At 54.9% G+C, this 17,357-nt stretch overlaps 1 protein-coding gene across 1 annotated transcript in view; it reads right to left on the bottom strand.

The window, feature by feature from the left end:
• Positions 1-929: 929 nt before the first annotated feature.
• LOC133340618 (protein kinase C alpha type-like) overlaps positions 930-17,357 on the bottom strand; it is a 30,450-nt gene continuing 14,022 nt past the window's right edge. Inside the window, exons 6-9 of the mRNA XM_061548988.1 lie at positions 16,688-16,768; positions 15,407-15,514; positions 6,480-6,620; positions 930-4,487 (exon numbers count right to left, since the gene is read on the bottom strand). Of these exons, the coding sequence (XP_061404972.1) occupies positions 4,332-4,487; positions 6,480-6,620; positions 15,407-15,514; positions 16,688-16,768 (486 nt within the window). The 3' untranslated portion in view covers positions 930-4,331. The remainder of the gene's footprint in view (positions 4,488-6,479; positions 6,621-15,406; positions 15,515-16,687; positions 16,769-17,357) is intronic.

The following is a 17,357-nucleotide window of genomic DNA, read 5'->3' as shown; positions in this document are numbered from 1 at the left end:
GGTGAAGTATGGTGAATTAACCCACACCCCCCCCGCCCGCCCCCATCCAGCAGTAAATCAAGAGCGCAGTAATCGATTGTGCTAAACAAGGAGGTGGGTGGGGGGGTGTTGTGATTCGCTACAACCGCTGGCGCGCTAATTGACGGTGGTCATGCATTTGGCGGAAGAATTTCGCACATCTCGCTTCACCGCCAAATATCGCGGATAACAGGATGTGTCTCTTCTAGAAATAAACCCAAGACCCCCCACCCCCCCCCTGCCCCGGTCGCCTCTCTCCCATCACCTCGCGTCACGCGACGGACTAACCGGTTTCGGAGCGTCCCTCGACGGACTAACCGGTTTCGGCGCGTAGTCTCTGTTGGAATATTTACGACACTTTAAAGCGTTCTTCGTGCAAAGTTTACGTTTTAATGACGCGCGCGCCCACGTGTCCACACCACTCTCCGTTTCCTGTCGTAATTGGTCTTAAAACAAAACAAAAAAAAGGTGCCGGGTTAGATTCGAGACCGGACTCGGTAACGAGAAGTTCGACTTGGGGTGGGAATCGAACTGTGGTGGGGGGCGCTGTTCGTGCGAGGTTGTGTTCACGATGCGGATTCATTCCGTGCGCTCGTTCATTCGCTCCATCGGGTTGGGAGCGGACATCTAAACGGGTTCGATTCTTTGTCGGTCGCAACGTTCGTAGTGCTGTTTGTTACTGGCCGATCAGCGACTGGTTTTTAAAAAAAACACACACACACACAAAAACACGTACCAAGGATTCATCTTCTTGGTTCTTTCGGTAAAGTCGCTTAGAAGGAAAATAATAAAATAATAAAAATAAAACATAATAAAATAATTCTCACGACGTTTCGGCTACAACGCAAGCAGCAGTCACCTGAGGACGGCTGCTTGCGCTGTGGCCGAAACGTCGTGAGAATTATTTTATTATGTTTTATTTTTATTATTTTATTATTTTCCTTCTACGTGACTTTACCGAAAGAACCAAGAAGATGAATCCCTGCAGTCACGAAAGCTTTAAATCGAAATTTACGTACCAAGGAATCGATTCTCGCACGCTGACCAGCGTGCTGAAGTATGATCGGTCTGATGGGGGCCCCAGCCGCGCAATGTGGGTGACTGTCTCTTCACATCCGTCCAGATATATTGGGGCGGACAACATTCTGGGCCTACCTTAGCTAGCCACGGATTTCGTTTCGTCCCGAACGGGAGTGATCCCGAAACATCACGGGCCAATCCTGGACGACCGCGAATCCAGGAAACTATTTTGGAAGCCAGTCACATCCATCTCGCCTTGCTCTGTACTCCACCACGGTAGGTGAGCCGGTCCATGCACGTATCGAAGTTGCGTGGTTTGGTAACATTTTTGTTTTAAACTAAACCTCTTCGCAACATAAGAGTATTATTACAGAGTGCAATAATAATAATAAAGGATGATTACGGATAAGTGTGCCTTTTACTCTAGTGGTAGTGCCTTACGCCGATAATTCCATTACTCAAAGCCAGGCTGTTACAGCAGTGTTGCGGGAAATATCGAGTGTATCGCGCCAGCGTGAGAATCGATAACAATCGATGGTGATCGATCAATCGCTGCGTCGTCACATGCCTAATTAACTGTTTGTTGAAATTCGTCGTTTTTGCTGTACCCTTGTCTTTAACTCTTTTTTTTAGTTTTTCTTCCTTCAAACATCTTCAATTTCGACATCGACAAATCGACGAAGAGGTACTGAGGAACGTCGATTATGGTCATGACGACGACGTCGTTGAAAATCTGTTGACGTCTTTTGGACCCCCATCACTTAATCTCCACATACTCTCCTCCTGGCAGGATATTCTGAGCCCAAACACAGAATCCTTGGGTCGATTATACACTGGTCAACACACTTTTTTCTGGCATAAGGTATTCCAACGGTCATAAGGTACGTATGGGGTGCTGATTCCAAATCTGGCATCAGTTTTTGTCTATCACATCAGGTTTTTGAGATATCAAATATTGTATTTTCAATAAAAACTGCAGAAGAAAAATATTAAATAAATATGGATATCTACATAAAATTATATTATAAACACACTATCCTAAAAATACAGCACCATATTTAACACTAAATCAGTCACTGACTCGCAACAACTTGCAATCGTAAGTGACAGAGTTAATTTCGGCTAAAATCAATGAAAATGTGGTATGCCGATAGCATAAAAATGAGATGTGATAGAGCAAATCTAAGATCAGATTTGGAATCAGCACTCTGAAATTAGTCTAAAACAGCTGCAAAAGTCCAGGCCAGAAAAAAAAGTTTTTTTTTTGTTGACCAGTGAATAATCAGTCCACTCACGGTACCGCTACGCCAGGTCCACACGCACCCGAGCAACCAAATCGCTCTCCACTCCGCGCAACTCGATCGTCGCCCGCAACTGCTTTGTCCACGTCTGAGCGAGCGGTTTTGCAGCATCGCAACAACCAATCGCAGCCCGCGAACGTTGTCACGCGGCGCCGAAAAACGCGTCGCTGCAAAACCCGCGGAACAGATCGACGCCTGAAAGTCGAGGAGTTCTGGTCTCCTCTACTCTGAGCAACCGGTTGTGCAACCACTCGCGAACCCGGCTGTCCACGTAGAAGTGATTCAGTTGCATGCAACTTATCATCGCTCGTGCGTGGACCCGGCCGTTAGATTAAAAAAAAATCTGAATCATATTGCAATTACGCATTTTCAGTTATAAACTAAACTATTTTTTATTTTACCAGGTAAGGCCCACTGAGCTATACAGCTCTTTTTCAGAAGCTACTTGGCCACAAATGACAGCTCAACGAAGTGGCCCATCACGTTGATATTTATAGCAGCCAAATACTCTAAACGTGCGATGTTGATTCGAAATGTGGAGGGACACACCGGAGGACCCGGAGAAAAATCCACGTGGAGACAGACACCGCAAACTCCAAATATACAGCAGCAGGCGTCAGGGCCGGGATCAAACCCACGACCTCCTGCACACCAGGCGAGGTAGTTAACATTTCGTCACCGTGGCGGCCTTTATAATTGACCCCAAGCCTGGCCCAGAAACCGAACCGCGTGTTGTATCGCGTGACCGCCCCATCTATTCTGTCCCACGCGAGTTTGAAACTCATTCGATGTAACAGTAACAACAACAAAGACTTTAAATTCCCCCTTCGAGGAGACCGCTAGAGCCACCGGCATAGCGACAGGCGGGAGGGGGCGCGGGGGGGGGGGCGTCCACGTGTTGTGCACGTGGACGAGCGTCATCGATGAACGTTGATGACGACGATGATGACGTCAGTGATGACGGTGGCATCAGTGACGTCAACTTTTTTGGAAAACCTCTCCGCTCCCCCCGTGACCGATCTGGACCGACTCTTGTTGCTGGTCCTCAAAGGATTTCCCCAGCCCAAACAGCTGGCCTGAGGTCAAATGTAACTCCATGCCAACGATATGCAGATCGCACGCACGGGCGTCACGAAAGGGTGGGAACAATTTTAGGGCAACGGGTGGCGCGGACAAAGACCGGGCGAAAAATAAACAAACGAAACGAGTCGACTCGTCCGATCGGATCGTGCCCCCACCCCACCCACCACTACCCCCGCTGCCCCGAGCCTCCCTCCCTCCCTCCCTCCCCCGGATCGCGATGCACCATGGAATGTTTGCGTGCTGTGCGGTGACGTCGCTGGACTGCAGAGGTCACGTGCCCGACAAATCATTAAAAAAAAAAACATGGGGCAGCTGCAAGGCTAAGAGCTGCTCGTCTTTTGGGATGCATCTTCCACAGGGCTCCCAGGCAGAGGGGGGGGAGGGGTGCATGGTCTAAGGACGTGTCAAGGATTGGGCATTCGAAGGGGGGAGGGGGAGGGGCGGGTCTTTTGCAGGCCGCTGCTGAGTGGTCGTCTTGTGCCACGCAGGGGCAGCTGCCGTTGGGGGCGCCCTTCGAATCGATGAGATGCGACCGACGTAAGGCGCTTTGAGTTGCCGAGGCATTTGAGAAACGCCGTATAAATGTCAAAAACATATTTTTTTTACAGTTATGGGTGGATGGGAGCATGCTCGAGTGAAGAATGGATGGGTGGGATGGGCTAGTCTAGGGGTGGGGAGATCAATGGATGAGTGAATTAATACACGAATGAATGAGTGGATGGTATAAATGATATAACGCGAGGAATGGATGAATCCGTTGATGGATAGATAGGAAGATGACTAAATGGACAGACTTGAAGGATAATTTGATGGATGAATCGACGGACGAGCGAATGGACACGTGAATGAACGGGTGAAACGGGTGGGTGGGTGGGTGGGTGGACGGATGATCCAGAAGGCCTAGAGGGGTCAGGCGCAGGGCTGGTAGACGAAGTTGGAGTTGAGGCAGGAGAAGTCCTGGAAGTCAGCCTGGTCGATCGTGGAGATGACCGTGTCGTCCGGCGGGGTGAGCATGGGCGCCGTCTTGGTGAAGAACTTGTCGAAGTTCTCCGCGTTCCTCCCGGCCTGGGACAACGGAGGACGCGGAGACACGGGGAGAGAGAGAGAGAGACAGAGACACGAGGGGAGAGACACGGGGAGTGACAGAGAGACACAGGGAGAGGCGGGGAGACACGTGGGGAGAGACACGGGGAGAGGCGGGGAGACACATGGGGAGAGACACGGGGAGTGATAGGGAGACACGGGAGAGGCGGGGAGACACGTGGGGAGAGACATGGGGAGTGATAGGGAGACACGGGGAGAGGCGGGGAGACACGGGGAGAGAGACAGAGAGACGAGGGGACAAACAGGGGAAGAGACAGATAGACACGGCGAGAGACACGGCGAGAGAGACACGGGGAGTGACAGGGAGACACAGGAGAGGTGGGGAGACACGTGGGGAGAGACAGATAGACGAGGGGACAAACAGGGGAAGAGACAGATAGACACGGCGAGAGACACGGCGAGATAGACACGGGGAGTGACAGGGAGACACGGGGAGAGACACGGCGAGAGAGACACAAGGGCATTACAACCATCGCAAGGGGAGTGGGAGAGACGCACGATTGGGATTACCCTGAGAGAAGCAGAGAGAAGGAGCACGTGGTTTAGAGGACACGCGCAGATTAATGGCACCGTTCTCTTGTTACAAGTCAACATCGGTACCCCCTCTGGATATACTCGTCCTCGCCATAGACAAGTGGAGTCTCCATCATTGGCTCAGGGCTGTAAACGGAAATTGGGTACCAACTGAGTGCCCATTTCGGCAATAAATCACCGTTCATTGATATGCGTGTTGAACTTCTTTCACGCTTTACATGGCGAACCGTGCTATTATTATAATATATATACACAGGTGTGCGTGTGTATAGGACAGGTGTGCGTGCTTGTGTGCAGGTGTTGCTGTTTGTGTGTGTACAGGTGGTGTGTGTAAAGGTGTGCGTGTGTACAGGTGTGCGTGTGTACAGGTTTGCGTGTGTATAGGGATATATGCGTGCTTGTGTGCAGGTGTTACTGTTTGTGTGTGTACAGGTCCCTGCATGCGTGTGTACAGGTCCCTGCATGCGTGCGTCGGGGAAGCGGTAGTGTAGTAGTTTGCGCACTGCGCTACAAACCCGGTGATCCGAGTTCGATTCCCTGCTCGCGGCCAACGCCAGTGACGATTATCTGAATCGGTCCCGGGTCTCCCCCTAGGTCGACTCAGCCTCAAGTGTGTACCTGGTGCGGTGCGTAGTAAACATCGCCACCGGGGGAGAAAAAGGCGGCTGGGCGTGGTGCTGGCCACCCCACCCCCTCGTTTACCGTTCTGGCCTTCGTAGGTGCTCGCTAACAGCACTCGCCTGTCGCAGGCTATGCGGTGTTTTGTCTGCGTGTGTGCGTGTGCGCGTGCGTACAGGTGTGTGCATGCATGCGTGTGTGCATGCGTGTGTGCATGCGTGTGTGTGCGTGCGTCACGAGCTAGAGAAGAGATTGAGTGATGTGGTACAGGAGGACGTGGAGCTGAGTAGACTTGCCGATGACTGGTACCAGCGGTGTCAAGATCGGCCTCTGTGGAGGAGGCTCGTGAAGGACGCTACTGGGCAGTTGGAGGCAGTCGCCCTCCTGTTGTGAGCGACGCTCACAACAACGAGCGGAGCGCCGGGTGGCTAAAGCACAGCAAGTTGGCATAGTCGGGGGCACAGGTGGTGCATCAACCAGTCATCTCGGTCATCTCAATCAGTCGATCCGGGGCACCTGGGTCTGCCCCGTGACCTCCTGCCAGCGGGCGTTCGACACTTCACGTGGCCTCAAGGTGCACATGGCCTGGCACAAGCGTCGTGGTGACGTCACCGCCACTTAGTGGCGAATGGCGGTTGTTGTTGTTGTGTGCATATGTTTTTGCGTGTGTGTGTGTCCGTGTGTGCGTGTGTGTGTACGTTTGTGCGTGTATGTGCGTGCAGGTGCGTGCGTGTGTGCGTGTGTGTGCGTGTGTGCGTGTGTGTGCATGTGTGTGTGCGCGGAAGGTGAGCAGCGTCGCACCGCCTTGGGCCGGAACGGCGGCTGCACCTCGCGTCTCTGCAGGCGCTCCCAGTCGATGCGACGGAAGAACACGTGCTCGCGCACGTCTCTCTCGCCGTCCGCCCCGCAGCCCAGCCGCTTGCCAGGGTGCTTCGTCATGAACTGAGGGAGGGAGCGGCGGGGAGGGGGGGGGGCAGAGCAGGGGGTGATGTACACAGTCGGGGGGGGGGGGTGCGCAACTGATGTGTCATCGATGACGGTAGCGGCGTCGTCGATCGCCACGAGCATCAACAAAGATGACGGCGTCGACGTCAACGTCCGCGACACGTGGCGCGAGCGACATCAATGGGCGATGACGATGGCGATGACGTCGGTGATGACGGTGACATCAGTGACGTCGATGGCGTCTTTGTGGAAGACCCCCCGTGCCTGATCTCGACCGACTCTCGTTCCTTGATCCTCAAAGGATGTCCCCAGCAGTGGCGCAGCGGTGAAAGCGCTCTGCGCTACGAACCCGGCGACCCCGGTTCCATTCCAGCTCACGGCCAGCACACTCGTGCAGCTCACGGCCAACACACTAGCGATGATTATCTCAACCGGTCCAGGGTCCTCCCCAGACGTGCATACGTCCATGCATCGCACGCGCACGCACATCCAAGCCCTTCTTCGACAGATGTGTGGGTCGGATGACGCACGCGCGCGCGCGTAACGCGTGCGTCGTGACAACTCCCCGACCCCCATCCATCCACCCGACGCAAGACAGACAACGAACTTTGACCAATTCGTTTTTTTGCTTTGTTCCGACAGCTTCCGGCACACGGTCGGTGTCCGTCTCGTCACGAGCGGTCGCGACGTGCCCCATCCCCCTCCCGCCCCGCTCGGTCCCCCAAGGAGGGGTGAGGGGGGTAGTGGTCATTGCCGCCACACGTGGTCATCGGAGACGGAGCCGAACGTGTTCCCGCGCGGCGCGTCCCACAATCAGAATCTATTTGTTTGTACGGGAGGGATCCGATGAGCTAATGAAGATCTCCCCCCCCCCCCCCCCCCCACAGATGTCCGGTAGGTCTCTCTTCCCTGGCCGAATTATTCGGCGATGCTGCTGCTGCTGCAACAGCCAACGAAGTCAAAATCAATACTGACAACACTGCACGTGGTCATGAGTGGAGATGGAAAGGTACGCAGAAAAGGTGACTTTTCGGTCAGTGGCTCTTCTAAGGTATTATTATTCACTCTAAATGGGGTTGACATTTGTGTTTTGCAGCAAGAAGGGCCTGGGTTCGACTCCTGACTCGGGTACCATTCTCCGTGGAGTTTGTATGCCCCCCCCCCCCCCCGCTACCGCTATTCGGCATCCCATAGTGAAAAACAAACGAGGCAATGGCTTTTTGATTTAAAGCTTTCGTGACTGCAGGGATTCATATTCTTGGTTCTTTCGGTAAAGTCACGTAGAAGGGAAATAATAAATAATAATTGTTTTTTTTTATTTCCCTTCTACGTGACTTTACTGAAAGAACCAAGAATATGAGGCAATGGCTGTTGGCCAAACGGCTCGACGCAGGCTTTTCTGTGCGAATACGTAAAATATATCGTCTTATAATTATTATAATTATTATAAACGCAATACATACCGTCTTATTATTATATTATAATTTCAACATAAATTTTCTACCGCCATATTATTTTATAATAATTATTATAAACGCAATATAAACCGTCTTCTAATTATTATATTCGACAATTTGGCCTTGGACGTTATCCACTCAGAGTCTTCGGTGATCGAGATATATTTAAATAAATACCAAACTAAAACTATTTTTATTTTGCCAGGTAAGGCCCACTGAGCTGCATGGCTCTTTTTCCACAGCGACCTGGCCACAAATGAGAGCCCAACGAGGTGGCTTCTCGTCACGTGGACATTTGATTCTAAATGTGGAGGGGAAAACCGGAGGACCCGGAGAAAAATCCACGCGGCCATATACAGCAGCAGACGTCAGGGTCGGGATCGAACCCACGACCTCCTGTGTACCAGGCGAGGTAGTTAACATCTCCTAGCCACCGTGTTGATGATGAGAGAGACACGCAAACTCCAAATACACAGCAGCAGGTGTCAGGGTCTGGATCGAACACACAACCTCCTGTATACCGGGCGAGGTGGTTAACATCTCTTAGCCACCGTGATGATGATGATGATGAGAGACAGAGACACGCAAAACTCCAAATATACAGCAGCAGACGTCAGGGTCGGGATCGAACCCACGACCTCCTGTGTACCAGGCGAGGTAGTTAACATCTCCTAGCCACCGTGTTGATGATGAGAGAGACACGCAAACTCCAAATATACAGCAGCAGGCGTCAGGACCGGGATCGAACCCACGGCCTCCTGTAGACCAGGCGAGGTAGTTAACATCTCCTAGCCACCGTGTTGATGATGAGAGAGAGACACACAAACTCCAAATACACAGCAGCAGGCGTCAGGTTCGGGATCGAACACACGACCTCCTGTATACCAGGCGAGGTAGTTAACATCTCTTAGCCATCGCGGATACGCGGTGTACTTGTCGACCTCGTGTGTTGGCCTCCGCTCTCCGTGGGACGCGACGTTGCACGGGGCACGCGCGCAGAGAGCGCGCTGGGTGGGGGGTTGGGGGTACACAACGAGACGGAGCGCGAGAGAGAGCGAGAGAGGGGGGGGGGGGTGCCGCGATTGAAGTGACTTCAGAAGTAGCTCCATGACATCATCTTCCGCCCCCTCTGTCGTGCGGGCCGCCTCTCTGAAGCGAAGGTGGCCCCCACCACACCACCCCCCACCACACCACCCCCCACCACCACCCCCACCACTCCCCACCAAACCACCCCCCACCACACCACCCCCCACCCCACCACACCACCACCACCCCCCACCACACCACCCCCCACCACACCACCCCCCACCACCACCCCCACCACTCCACCCCCCACCACCACCACCGCCACCCCACCACACCACCCCCCACCCCACCACACCACCACCACCACACCACCACCCCCACCACACCACCCTACCCCCCACCCCAACACCCCAACCACTCCACCACCACACCACCCCCCACCACACCACCCCCCACCACACCACCCCCCACCACCACCCCCCACCACCACCACCACCACACCACCACCTCCACCAAACCACTCCCCACCACACCATCCCCCACCCCACCACACCACCCCCTACCCCAACCACTCCACCACCCACCACCACACCACGCGCTGCTCGCTGGGAGCGCTCCGAAGGTGAAATTGTAAATTTGGTGACAACGCGACTCTGCTCACGACCGTGCGTGCGAGAGGCGGTGGGGAGGTTCGGCGTGGGGGGGGGGTGGAGGCGAAGCAACAATTAAAATGAATCACGGCAGGGCTCCGAGAGGGCTGCTTTGTGGGGGGACCCCCCCCCCCATCCCCGGACGCGTCTTTGTTGACTTTGTGACGCTGCGGGCGCCGTGCGTATTTAATTTATTTGCGACCAGCTTCGCGCGGCTTGATCTATTATTCATGTTAGAGGCGGATAAAGGTCGGGCCCGTGACCTCTCACGCCACCGCGTGCGCGTGTGTGTCACGTGTGTGTGTGTCGTGTGTGTGTGTCACGTGTGTGTCGCGTGTGTGTGTCGTGTGTGTCACGTGTGTGTGGTGCTGGCGGGAGTGTGGGCGGTGGTGGTATGGGGAGCGGTGGGTGTAGCGGTTAGCGCCACGCTGCGCTACGAACCTGGCGACCCGGGTTCGATTCCCGCTCACGGCCAACGCCCAGTGACGATTGTCTGAACCGGTCCTGGGCCTCCCCTAGGTCGACTCAGCCTCACATTAGTACCTGGTGCGGTGTGTAATTATCGCCACTCGGGAAACAAAGGCGGCCGGGCGTGGTGTTGGCCACCCATCCTCCCGTGTGCCGTGCCGGCCTTTCTAGGTGCTCGCTAACAGCACTTGCCCCTACAGTCTGTTAAGGCTATACGGGGGATCTTTATCTTTTTTTGGTGGTGATGGGATTGCAGTTGTGGTAGGTGGCGGTAGTATTGGCCGTGGTGGTGGTGGTGGTTGTAGTGGTGGTGGGATTGTGGTTGTGGTAGTGGTGGCAGTGTTGGCCATGGTGGTGATGGTAGTGGTGGTGGGATTGTGGTTGTGGTGGTTGTAGTGGTGGTGCGGTTGTGATAATAGCACGGTTGGCTATGTACGATGCGAAAGAAGTTCAACACAGACAAACAAACATACGTAAAGTAGTGGTGGGCAGATTGGAGTGCGTGGTCATTGATAGTAATACGAACACTGGCGCTACCAGCAGATTGGAGTAGATGCTGAGAGGCCACGAGCAGCAGTAGCAGCAGCAGTAGGAGCAGCAGCAGTAGCAGCAGCAGCAGGAGCAGTAGCAGCAGGGGTAGCAGCAGTAGTAGCAGCAGCTGTAGTAGCAGAAATAGCAGTAACAGCAACAGTAGCAGCAGCAGCAGCAGCAGGAGCAGCAGCAGCAGGAGCAGCAGCAGGAGCAGCAGTAGTAGCAGAAGCAGTAGCAGCAGAAGCAGCAGCAGGAGTAGCAGCAGCAGGAGCAGCAGCTGTAGTAGCAGAAATAGCAGTAACAGCAACAGTAGCAGCAGGAGCAGCAGCAGTAGCAGCAGCAGCAGGAGCAGCAGCAGCAGGAGCAGCAGCAGCAGGAGCAGCAGCAGTAGCAGAAGCAGTAGCAGCAGAAGCAGCAGCAGGAGTAGCAGCAGCAGGAGCAGCAGCTGTAGTAGCAGTAGTAGCAGCAGCAGCAACAGCAGGAGCAGCAGCAGCAGTATGAGCAGCAGCAGGAGCAGCAGCAGTAGCAGAAGCAGTAGGAGCAGTAGGAGCAGTAGCAGCAGTAGCTCATTGTGGGCGCTCTGCTCAGCCGTAGCTCGTTATTGGACAGCAACCGCTGTTTTTTGGAGATCGGCCAAGCGTGACGCCGGAAAGCCCCACATCCAATTTTAATGAAATGTAAATGTAGTGTCATCCGCATATACATGGGACGGGATTTAGGAGTGGTGGTTATGTGGTGGTGGCGGCGGTGGTGGAAGTGGTGGTTGTGGTGGTGGAAGTGGTGGTTGTGGTGGTGGTTGTGCTGGCGGTTGTCGTGGCCGTTGTGTTGGTAGTGGTGGTTGTGGTCATTGCGATGGTTATGGTGGTGGTTGTGGTAGTTGTTGAGCTAGTGTCGGTTGTGGTAGTGATGGTTTAAGGTGGTGGTTGTGATGGTGGTGGTAGTGGTGGTTGTGGCAGTGATGGTGGTTGGTGGTGGTTGTGGTAGTGATGGTGGTGATGGTTGTGATGGTGGTGGTAGTAGTGGTTGTGGTAGTGATGGTGGTGGTGATGGCTGTGGTAGTGATGGTGGTTGTTGGTGGTAATTGTGGTAGTGATGGTGGTGGTGGTTGTGGTAGTGATGGTGGTGGTGGTTGTGGTTGTGATGGTGGTGGTAGTGGTGGTTGTGGTAGTGATGGTGGTTGTTGGTGGTGATTGTGGTAGTGATGGTGGTGGTGGTTGTGGTAGTGATGGTAGTGGTGGTTGTGGTAATGATGGTGGTGAAAGTGGTGGTTGTGGCAGTGATGGTGGTTGGTGGGCCACCAGCTAATCAATACGCGTGTGCATGTGTGTATCGATGAGTATCGGTGCTACTCGCGAAGATCTTTGTCTTTGTCAGTGAGTGGCTATTATCCGAACCGGGCTGGCGCCTACAAAATAGGTCGCCTCAGTCTCCAATGGGTATCTGGTGCGGCGTGTAAGCGTCGGCACTCACTGCGGGGAGACAAAGGCGGTCGGGCGTGGTGCCAGTGACACCAACCCCCGTCGTGTGCCGTGTGCCGCCCTTCATCATATTCAGGTGCTTTGGCTACCCGAACGCTCGAGGAGGGGGGGCTGATGCCAGTCGGCTCATAAGCATCGAGCAAACGGCCACGTCGCTCATTCGGGCTCCGGGCAAAGCAGCTCTTGCCGTGGTTCGCGGCGCGAAACGTCGGACACGACCCCGGAAAACGTTGCGTTTCGGGCGGGCCGGACGCGGGCAGGCGGGCGGTATGGAAACGTGGAGAGATTCGGTTACTCGGAGATGCGCGATAATAATAGACGGAGCGGGATCGCTACGGGTTTGGGGGGGGGGGGAGGTGGAATCAACTGGAATCGATTGTCGGGAGCGGGCGGCACGGCAAGGTCGATGGCGCTCTTTGTCATCCCATTGGAGATTGCGTAACGCCACCGGGATCTGGACTCGGGGAGTTGAGCGCTCACAGATGACTGCGTGGTGCTGATGGTGCCACGGGGGGGTAGTTTTGTGCGAGAGTTTCAATGGACCAATCACACCCCCCCCCCACTCCATCAACAGCCCCCCCCCCCTACCTCCACCCCCCCCCCAACTCCATCACGACCAATCCCCCTCCCTCCACCCCCCAACTCCACCCCCCCCCAAGCCCCCGCCCGACTCTCCTCCCAACCCCCCGTGGCTCTGCGTGGGCGGCACGACGGCCGTGTAAGTGTGGCAAATGCTCGAGTACATCACGTGCGTCGGTGTGTGTATGTGCGTCGGTGTGTGTCTGTGTGTGTCTTTGTATGGGGACTTCGGGTGTGTGGGGTGTGTGTGGGGTGTGTGTGTGTGGGGTGTGTGTGTATGTGGGGTCTGTGTGTGGGGTGTGTGTGTGTGGTTTGTGTGTGTGTGGGGTCCGTGTGTGAGTGTGTGCGTGTGTGTGCGTGTGTGTGCGTGTGTGTGCGTGGGGAGCGGTGGGTATAGTGGTTAGCGCGCTGCGCTATGGACCCTGGCGACCCGAGTTCGATTCCCGCTCACGGCCAACACCAGTGACGATTATCTGAACCGGTCCTGTGCCACCCCTAGGTCGACTCAGCCTCAAATTAGTACCTGGTGCGATGTGTAAACATCGCCACTGGGGAGACAAAGGCGGTCGGGCGTGGTGCTGTGTGCCGTTCCGGCCTTCATAGGTGCTCACTAACAGCACTTGCCCTTACAGTCTTTCAAGGCTATACGGGGGTCTTTGTTTCTTTAATGTATCTGTATGTATGTATATGTATCTGTGTACCTGTGTATATATCTTTGTGTATATGTGTGTGTGTACCTGTGTGTATGTACATGTGTGCGTATGTATCTGTGTGCGTATGTATCTTTGTGTATGCATCTGTGTGTCTGTGTACGTGTGGGGGGGGGACGAGGTGGAGGAGGATGAGAGGGACCCCTCCCCCCTCCCCCCTCCCCCCCACGGAGCTGAGCTGCTCACCTGGCGCGTGGCTCTTTACCTGCTCGGCGCTCCGCTCCATTATTCATCAGAGACAACATCAAGGGGCTCGCGTGCGGGCCCTGCACCCCGCGTGCATGGACTGAACCTCGCCACCACAGGACGCGCGGGGAGGCCACGGCTGGGGTTAAGCGTTGGGTTAAGGGTTAAACGAGGTGAGGGGTGAAGGGTTAAGCGTTGGATTAAAGGTTAAACGAGGTGAGGGGTGAAGGGTTAAGGGTTAAGTGTTGGGTTAAGGGTTAAACTAGGTGAGGAGTTAAGGGTTAAGCGTTGGGTTAAGGGTTAAACTAGGTTAGGGGATAAGGGTTAAGAGTTGGGTTAAGGGTTAAACTAGGTGAGGGGTTAAGGGTTAAGCGTTGGGTTAAGGGTTAAACTAGGTGAGGGGTTAAGGGTTTAGAGTTGGTGTAAGGGCTAGGCGAGGTTAGGGGTTAAGTTCCGGGTCCAGGTAATGGATTAAGGATCAGCCTACGTCAGGGGTTTATGGTTGGGCTAGGTCAGGGGTTAAGACTTAGGCTGGGTTACGGGTTAAGGTTGGGGCTGGTGTAGAGTTGAGCTCGGCCCGTGGTGATAGGTGAGGGGTGACGGCTTGGACTGGGGGTCAGTTTGAAGACTGCGATGACGATGGTGACGATGGTGATGATCATGAGCTGCTGGGTTCGCGTCAGGACGGGATGAGGCTCGGAGGTCAGGGCCAGGAGTTGATGGAAGGACCCCCCCCCTGCCCCCCCTGCCCCCCTGCCCCCCCCCCCTGTCCCCCTGCCCCTCCCCCTTCTCCCCCCGTGACCTTCCTGTCATCCCCGCTCACTCTCCCGCGTGCCCGCCGCCACGTGCTGATCACGTGACGGCCAACGCCTCCTAAACCCCCTTCCTCAGCCTCGGTGCTGCTCCACCCACCCCCCCCCACCCCCCGAGGAAGGTCACACGGATAGACGAGGTGGGGGGGGGGGAAGAGTGGGGGCAGGAAAGGAGGGTGGGGGCCACCGTATTCTCAGGAGGGGTCACCTGGGTGCGTTCATCAAGGGCACGGGAGGGGGTTGGTGGAGGAGGGGTGGGTTGGTGGTTGTGGATGAACTTCCGGAGGGCGTCAACGCGAGCATCGTGTCTCGACATTGTAACCCCGTAGCACTGAGGACGACCGAACAACCGAGGAGATGGAGCGACGAGATCGGGTTCCGTGTGGATTGTCCGGCGCTTCTCTCTCTCGGGACTGTGAGACGCTCCGGAAGAAATAGCGCGACGCGTCCCCCCAAAAAGCCTGTGTCGCGTGTCAGTCAAGTTCTACGCGTTGTGACAAGGGGACACGGGGACACGGGGACACAGAGACAGGGAGACACGGGGACAGGGAGACACGGGGACAGGGAGACACGGGGACAAGGAGACACGGGGACAGGGAGACACGGAGACACGGGGACATGGGGACACGCGGACATGGGGACAGGGAGAAACAGAGACAGGGAGACACGGGGACAGGGAGACACGGGGACAGAGAGACACGGGGACAAGGAGACACGGGGACACAGGCACAGGGACACGGGGACACGGGGACATGGGGACACGGGGACATGGGGACACGGGGACACGGGGACATGGGGACAGGGAGACACAGAGACAGGGAGACACGGGGACAGGGAAACACGGGGACACGGGGACACGGAGACACAGGGACACGGGGACACGCACCCCTTTGCAGATGGACACCGCCTCGCGGGACATGGCCTTGGGGTAGGAGACGCTGTGCTCCATGATGGACTGGAACAGCTCCTCCTCGTCCTCCCCGTCAAACGGCGGCTGCACGACATCATCAGCGGCATCATCATCGTCATCAGCGGCATCATCATCGTCATCAGCGACATCATCAGCAGCATCAGTGGCATCATCGTCATCATCGTCATCAGCGACATCAGTGGCATCATCAGCAGCATCAGTGGCATCATCATCGTCATCAGCGACATCATCATCGTCATCAGCGGCATCATCATCGTCATCAGCGACATCATCAGCAGCATCAGTGGCATCATCGTCATCATCGTCATCAGCGACATCAGTGGCATCACCAGCAGCATCAGTGGCATCATCATCGTCATCAGCGACATCATCATCGTCATCAGCGGCATCATCATCGTCATCAGCGGCATCATCATCATCATCAGCGACATCATCAGCAGCATCAGTGACATCATCGTCATCAGCGACATCAGTGGCATCATCGTCATCATCGTCATCAGCGGCATCATCATCGTCATCAGCGACATCATCAGCAGCATCAGTGACATCTTCGTCATCAGCGACATCAGTGACATCAGTGGCATCATCAGCAGCATCAGTGGCATCATCATCGTCATCAGCGACATCATCATCGTCATCAGCGGCATCATCAGCAGCATCAGTGGCATCATCATCATCGTCATTAGCGACATCAGCGGCATCATCAGCAGCATCAGCGGCATCATCATCATCGTCATCAGCGACATCATCAGCGGCATCAGCGGCATCATCAGCAGCATCAGTGGCATCATCGTCATCAGCGACATTAGCGGCATCATCATCGTCACCATCACCCAGTCCATCAACACGCGAGGGTGATGACGTTCAGTGGTGCAGGTGATGCGTGGCGCAGGTGATGAGAGGTGCAGGTGATGAGTGGTGCAGGTGTTGGGTGGTACAGGTGTTGGGTGGTACGGCTGTTGTACAGGTGTTGTACAGGTGTGGGGTGGTTCAGGTGTTGTACAGGTGTTGTACAGGTGTGGGGTGGTACAGGTGTTGTCCAGGTGTGCAGGTGTGGGGTGGTACAGGTGTTGTAGAGGTGTTGTAGAGGTGTGAGGTGGTGCAGGTGTTGTACAGGTGTTGTACAGGTGTTGTACAGGTGTTGTACAGGTGTGGGTTGCTACAGGTGTTGTAGAGGTGATGTACAGGTGTTGTACAGGTGTTTTAGAGGTGTTGTAGAGGTGTGCTGGTGAGCACCTGTCCAGCCAGCATCTCGTACAGAAGAACTCCAAACGCCCACCAGTCCACGGACTTCCCGTAAGGCTGATACGCGATGATCTGATGCGAGCACAACGCATCACACACATACACATCACACACAACGCATCACACACAAAGATATCACACACAACACATCACACACAACGCATCACACACAAACACATCACACACAACGCATCACACACAAACACATCACACACAACGCATCACACACAAACACATCACACACACAACGCATCACACACAAACACATCACACACAAACACATCACACACAACGCATCACACAAAAACGCATCAGACACAAACGCATCACACACAAACACATCACACAAAAACACATCACACACAACACATCACACACAACGCATCACACACAAACACATCACACACAAACACATCACACACAAACACATCACACACAAACACATCACACACAAAACGCATCACACACAACGCATCACACACAAACACATCACACACAACGCATCACACACAAACGCATCGCTGCTGGATGAAGGCCTCTGTAGGCCGCCACCAGCCTGCGCACGGAGCTGATTTCATCGCTCCATCTCCGCGGGGGGCGTTCTCTCTCGCAGGCTCCGTGATTGCTGCGGGCGCCGGTTGAGACACTGGCCGTGAGCAGG

The sequence above is a fragment of the Lethenteron reissneri genome, chromosome 10, assembly GCF_015708825.2.
Source record: "Lethenteron reissneri isolate LAM-NWPU_2019-01 chromosome 10, ASM1570882v1, whole genome shotgun sequence".
Lineage (NCBI taxonomy): Eukaryota > Metazoa > Chordata > Hyperoartia > Petromyzontiformes > Petromyzontidae > Lethenteron > Lethenteron reissneri.
This window is presented reverse-complemented; position numbering and strand designations above follow the sequence as displayed.